The 7,462-nt window shown below is 33.8% G+C and overlaps 1 protein-coding gene across 1 annotated transcript in view; it reads right to left on the bottom strand.

Moving 5' to 3' along the window:
• Nucleotides 1-1,014: 1,014 nt before the first annotated feature.
• Nucleotides 1,015-7,462, bottom strand: part of LOC110101484 — an 8,587-nt gene continuing 2,139 nt past the window's right edge. The window contains exon 2 of the mRNA XM_028698681.1: nt 1,015-2,005. Coding sequence (XP_028554514.1) covers nt 1,278-2,005 — 728 coding nt within the window. The 3' untranslated portion in view covers nt 1,015-1,277. The remainder of the gene's footprint in view (nt 2,006-7,462) is intronic.

Raw genomic sequence — 7,462 nt, 5'->3', positions numbered from 1 at the left:
TTTAAGATGTACGTGATTTGTACATCTAGGAAAAGTGAATTTGTACATAGATTAGAGATTCATTCCAGCTATTAGGTAAATCACTAAATAACAGTAAACTGCTTTATCGAAGCAGCTTAGGAATAATATGGGTGAGCATAACATGGTTCTGAGAAAATGCCATAAACTCTATTCGAGATGCAACTAGCACTAAATATCAGAAATTTAATTTCATACAGTAAATATTACAAAAAATCTGTAAACTTTAAAATTTGACTGTTCGTAGCATCTAGGGGTGTCAATTTTTGACACGACCCGAAACACGACCTGAACCTGACCCGAAAAAATCCGGGTTTGGGTCAACCCAAACCCGAAACGGGTCAGGTTCAGGTTAAACAAATCAACCCGTTTTAAAAATCGGGTCGGGTTCGGGTTGACCCAGCAACCTGAAATTGACCCAAAAGTGACACGAAAACTCATATTTGACCCGAAAACCCGAGATTGACTCGTTTTTTACCCGATTTTGACCCGAAAATCAAATATTGACTCAATTTTTGACCTGAAAATTAGCAACTTTAGGTCAACTTCGGGTCATTCGTGTCGGGTCGGGTTGACCCAGACCCGAATTGGGTCGGATTCGGGTCCGGAAACCTGACCCGTTTTTAAAAACGGGTCGGGTTCGGGTTGACCCGAACAGCGCCGGGTCAGTTCCGGGTTCGACCCGAACCCGACCCGCTGACCTGAATTGACACCCCTAAAATTTCCCAAATAGCAATTATTATTTCAGACGCTATAGCTTCCAAACACTACTTTATATACACAATAATTTCACAATCAACTTTACAGACATCAACAATAGCCCACAAACAAATATGAGGATTGGGTAGCCAATCATTTAATATTTAGTCCGCTTTTTTTTTTTGGGAGATGCATTGCCAACACACGCACATCATATGCATAAGCTTCAAACTCAAGACTTTTTGATTGAGCTAAAACTCTCAACTAATAGATCACAGTGAGCGACATATTTGATGCTTTCTCAAATAAACCAACTTTACTAGTACAAGGTCAAGTATACGGTGATATGAAAAAAATAAAAGAATGTTCAGGCTTCAGAAACAAAAGCCATCTTTTCGTTCAATTTAATAGGCTCATTTCATACGATCAAAAGGATACATGAAGAGTGGAGAAATTATAGCGTTAAATATTCAAATGGCACAATAGCAATAAATGCTAATTTTGTTGTAACAAAAAAAAAATGATGATGATGATAAATAAAAAGAGACTAAATGAAAATATTAAACTACAATACCGCATAGCATGATGATTGCACAAATACTGCAATCCATGAAAGCAGCACCAAGAACTTTATGGAGCACCTGGCCAACTTCCAAAATTTTGCCCACGTCATTTGGCCATCCCTCATCCTCTAGCAAAGCGTTCCTTGCATCTATTTCAGGTTTCTGCCTGATCCCTTGGTTCAAGAACACCCATCCAAGAATGATGGTCACATCGGTAAGCAGCACCAGGAAAAGAGGTCTGAAGCTGATTATGCTGCTCAAAAGCCTACCACCGATCATAAAACCATTGTATGATGAAACCACGAGAATGGACATGGCAATGGTGAAGACGAGGCGAATATTCTCCGTTGCTAAAACAGAATGACTGATATTTCTAGGTGTAAAAGTGGTGAAAATCGCATTTTGAGCTGCATTTGTAGCTCTAGAATCACCATGACCTTCTGGTTTTTTAAGCATTGAAGTGGTGAACAGTTGTTTTGATATATTTTCTCCTCTCCTAGTTTTGTTGTTTTCATTATATGCATCTTCATTTTTCTGCTCTGTTGAAAAATAATTCGCTGCCGCTTTAGGATTTTCGCTCTCTGCCTCAAACTTGTGGAGTCCGCCTGTGTCAGGCTTCAAAGCTGGTTCTTGCTTATTACTGACGTCTAATATATTGCCGACAATATCTTTGCTATGATAATGTTTGGGAGTTCCAGTAGAGGTGATGTCCTCCCTAGAAGCAGCTATTCAAGAAGTGTTCAAACAACATTAGTTCGCATTTTTAGTATTTGCTGGTTGGCATTAGCAAGTGTAAGAAGATCGCATGAAGCCGACTATATCATTGGAAAATCAAAAATGTAAAAGTTGAATAGCAATATTAACATTACCAATCATCATATGCAATATCTTTATAATCATCTATAGAAAAAAATTGGATACTCAATCTTGCACCTAAATAAAGGAAGCATTACAAAAGGAAATTGCTCATGGCTGCCCAAAATGGGGTTTGAGATACTCAATCTCACAACTCAGATTAACCATGAGATTACACATATGAGTGACCATGTTCATACCAAATTGATGTTAATGCGAGACTTTTCACATAGGCAAGTTCAAATTCTTAGAACAGGATGCGGGCTGCACTCTCCCTTTAATCCACACTAATGATGAGTCATTCAAAGTCCCACCAAAGGTAGAAATATTCTTTTGTCAGGTGGTTATAATCCAAATTTAGAAGAGTAAAATCATCTTACCAACATACACATCAAATGCTACTCTTAAATGTGAATAACTTTGCAAATTTTTGAACAAATCTATTAGTTGTACTAAAATTGCCGAGGTGTTGTAAGCCTTTACAAGATGCCTACAAACTAACAAGATTGCCTCGATTGTTGATGTTTGAACTTGTTCAGCAACCTAAACTTTTATTTGAGAACCACTATATTGCTGAATTGTTGAGGATGGTTAGAAGAAAGAACATAATTGCACACAACATTGAGTTGAGAGCTATCATTCCTTGAAACCTCACCATACATAACAGACTGTGGTTCTTAGATTGTACTTTGGCTAAGGCATTGTGAACTTTATGAGTAGTGATACTCCAGAACCTGTATGGCAAAAGGGATGAAGCCTTCACACTTCCATTCACAATATTCTTGGGAGAGCACATGTTGAATTGCATGTTATTTTTATAATATGCGGAATAATCATATGACTACAAGTTTTATATTTACGTCTCTCATGAAGAAAAAAACGGCATTTAAACAAGATATTAAAAACTGAATGGTGAACATTATCCTAAATGTGCCTAGCCTAAGTGAACTTCAAGGTGTACTGTCGTTTGGGAAATTTCTTACATAACACGTATATATATGAAAACTAAAACTAAATAACATCCATATAACAATACCAACAAAATCTTGTAAAGCACAACGAAACCCAATCCTATAATTTTTATTTTATTAAAATATCAATGGTAAGCCATAGCAATCATAGATGTATAAATTCAGTAAGATTTATTGGCATGTGCATAATCTTTCTTATTTATTAGTCTTAGGAAATTTGATAGGAAATACTTGAGTTCGCAAGTAATCCTATCGGAAATACTTGAGTCCGCAAGTAACCCTAACAATAAATAGGTAAAAAACAGCAAGAAAGAACACAAGAACGCCAACGAAATCAACCCATGACAGTACATTGTATTAGGGAAATCAAAACAAAGAAAAAATAAAGCAATGATATGATTGATCCTCAATTCAATAGGAGGATCGTTTTGACCCAATCTCTAGACAGATTTTGGAGCGCAAATCACCAAAGAGAACTCCAAGAGAAACAATAATCTACTATAAACCCTAACCCTAACCTCTCATGCCTATTTAAAGCTTAATTCACTTGAATTCAAAATTCATTTCCCTCCTAACCTAACCACCTCCCTTAATTAGCCATGTCGGGCCCACGGCTAGGGCAGCAATCACATAGGAGGGGGTTTGACCCACCTCCTATAGACTAGGGCCGGCTAGGTCAGTTCAAGAACCGATCCAACAAAATTTTTGCAAATACAACTAAAAATATCAATAAAAAAAATGTAAAATTGAAAAATCAAAATTATAATATAAGTTACTTAGATAATTGGGATGATGAAAATAATGACTTCAATCACATAAAATTTCTTAAAATCTACAAATGGTTTGACCACTTTACAAGGTTGAAAAGACTTTTATTGCAAAAATTTTGCGCTACTAGTTTCTTTTAACTTCTCTCTAATTTTATTCTTACATATGGAATTATTGGCCCATGCTTATATTCGATTGGATGTACTGAATTATTTGCTAATTTTGCTATAATTTCACAGTGCTAACTACGCTGTAATAACCCTTTTGATCAATTGGAATTTCGAGGATTTACTAAATAATGAGGACTTATTCTTGACTTATTTTTGAGCTGCTAAATCAACCAGTTAATGGTATATTTTGGACACTCCAATTATTTCTGGAGGCAAAGATAATTACCAACATGCTTGTGTGATTCAACTAGACAATTTAGATGGTGATAATATTTATATCTTGAATGGTCAACGACATTATTCTATCTAAATTATAGATCATTTTATTCTCTTTCAGTTTACTCTTTTACATTTGTAATGGTTGATGTGTATTTTTGCATCTCATGGGTCTTTTGAATTTTAGTGACCTTGTTATGTTATATATATACAAATGTAAAATTTTGTTATCAATAAAAATTGCTGGGCATTGCCCAAACCTTTGCCAAGAAAAAGAAAAATATATTAGTTGATTGTTCCCAATAAATTTAGACTGAAAATTGAAGTATTGAACTATAGGTTTTTGGCCAAGTTCAACCAATTTTGGAAGATCCCTTGTTAAGCAAACTCAACATAACTTTCTAGATTGGCAGACCACTCAATTTTGGAGCAAAATTTTTCAACAGACCAAATAATATGTCAATTTTGACCAATCAATTCTTGACCAGAATTAAATGGCACCTGTTTTATTTAATTACTTTTTTTTTCCCAATGGCTTGGTTGCTCCTATTGTCCCTGAATACTTTTGAGCAACAAATCTAAAATCTCCATTGGTTTGGGACCTTCATTCTTACTATTTTGTTTTATTGTCTCCCAAGTTAATTTGATTAAAGCATTGGATAATACAAAAAATTCAAATTTGAATTTGCCTCCATTTCCATGGGTCGCCATTTGTCTTCACTTATACTGCATCTCATCTATAAATAAGAGCTTAAAACTTGAAAATCATTCTTTTTTGAATATATTGATCTCTATGCTCTTGCACCAAAACTTTGTTGTTCTTCATTTAACCTTTTTGTTTTTCAATTCGTTCACAACTTTGTGCTTTCATTTGCATACACTCTTTTGAGGTGTATATTGAAAGTAATTAAGACCTTTTGGTGCTTTTATTTTTATTTTTATTTTTATTTTTTAATCTTTTGATATTAACATTATGTTGAAATTTATTTTTAATAGCTTTAAAAACTATTAACATCCAAGTTGATTGATTTTGCTTTTATAGATGTGCATTTTTTTTGTTCTAGCTTAGTTATTGTAAATCTCGTTTTATCTTGGTTTTTCTTTCATAAAGAAGTTTTAAGGTAAGTCTTGAACACCTGAAACAAAAAAAAAAAGTATAAGGGTTAGCCATGCGCCAGAAAAATAGGCCATTCTTTCTAGAAGGATGCAAGCTTGTACAACAATAGCAGTCACTGTTGGTAAAGGTGGTTATTAGAATCAAGGATGAGCTTATAGTTGGACATTAGCCTGAGTTATAGCTAAACTAGTATAAGTGTTTACATTTTTTTGTACTTTACCTACTAGCTTAAGTTCTTCATAGATTTATCTCTTCAGACCATACCACTCTTGATTTTGTTTGTTCTCATTTACAAATATTATGATCATTTACTATCATTCATAAGTTTTTATGATCCAATCCTCCCTTCTGGATGTTCTCCCATGGAAAACATGTCAATTTCTACAAATTTTCCCAGAGTAAGAAGAAATCTTTTCAATGAAGGCGTCGAGATCCTAATCTCAATCTTCAAAACTAACTCGTGAACTAATGGAAGGCATTGAACACACTTTTTCCTAATGCCCTAATAGGTGAAGTCATCACTCTAAAACTCCTTGAATGATTTGTTTGGTGTCTCTAAACTCAACTTGCATTTGTCACATTCACTCAACATTATAGAATGTAATTGTTGCAACTGAATGTGGTATTGGTTCACATTGGATTGATTATTCTTGTGATCTTTTATACGAACATCATAGTATGAAATTAAATATTTAGTAGGGCATTAGAGTTGCATAATTGATAAAGAAAGTACTAAATGTTGATCAATTTCTCTCTGTCATCTCCTTTAAAACATACTCTTATACAGGATTTCATCTCCTCAACTCACTTGACAAACCTATTTATACCCCCTCACTCAACTAAGATGGAAAGGATTTTCTTCCTATTTTTTCATATTGTAAAAATGGTAAAATTCTTGTATACTAGATGAAGGATATTTGAATGAAAAGATAGATAATGTTTTGCGAAGCTGGCATGTTGTTATTCTTCAAAATCTACTTGCATGCTTTCTAATATGACCAAGAAAAAAATAATTGAAAATTTAAGCTTGGAAGGCATTTGCAAATAAAATTTTGAAGGCAAAATTACTAATTTGCTCTTTCAAATTAGGATTGGTTCATTAAATTAGGGTAGAAGGTAGACTATAAAAAAACCAAAGATTATTCAACCACTAATTTTCTCCATCTATTTTTACATAATTGAACAACCTTTAAATAGAGATGCAATGGAATATTCCATTGTTTTAAGCAATATTTATACATATTTTAAATAGATCTAGGAAATTTAGGTTATATATTCATAAATTAGTTCATTTAATTAAAATTATGGATAGGCATGGATTGATTCATATTTTTCCATACATAGGTGACTTCTGATATAAAAATAAAGCTCGGAAGTAATCAAATTTTTTTTCCTCAATTTCTCTTTCTCGCTCTCTAATTCAATCAAAAGGACTATTTGAGCTTCTCTCTCTAAGAAAGCTGCCTAAGGCTTGGTCAAGTTTGATGGCACGAGTTCCTCTCATATATAAATTAGAAGAATCAACTTAATCCCCATAACTCATCCATAAAGACAGTTTTCCTTTGTAAGCATTTCACCCCTAATTCTATGTTATATTTTGGTATTAAATCGCCAATTTCAACCCATATAAATTTTATTATGATTTGTATGAGATTACAAGAAAACGGATAAAGTGTTAATGAGAAAAAAAATCTATCAATCGAGACAATATAAAATAAAGAGAAGTTCTAAAGGAAATGGAAAAGTTTTTGGCTGATTTCGCAAAACATATGTCCAATGAGAATGCTTACCTAATGATAAGAATGATGACCGTTTTCAAAAAATCCTACTACCAAGTTGATAACACTAATGCAAAATGAAGAAAATGAGAGTTCATTAACATAAATAAATGATGAAAAAAATAATCAACAAGCACTTATTATCAATCTAGTTGATGACATGTACATAACGAATTCCACAATTCACACAAAAGTCCATAAGGACCATACCTATCAATGGCGCAAAATGGCGCGGCGCGGCGCACCTACAGCGCCAACGGCATGGCGAGACTCACATGTTCAAGTTGGAGCGCTCCATTTGCGCCAC

This window comes from Dendrobium catenatum, unplaced genomic scaffold (assembly GCF_001605985.2).
Source record: "Dendrobium catenatum unplaced genomic scaffold, ASM160598v2 fragScaff_scaffold_1120, whole genome shotgun sequence".
Lineage (NCBI taxonomy): Eukaryota > Viridiplantae > Streptophyta > Magnoliopsida > Asparagales > Orchidaceae > Dendrobium > Dendrobium catenatum.
The sequence above is the reverse complement of the archived record's forward strand: the minus strand, read 5'-3'. Positions and strand labels throughout refer to the sequence as shown.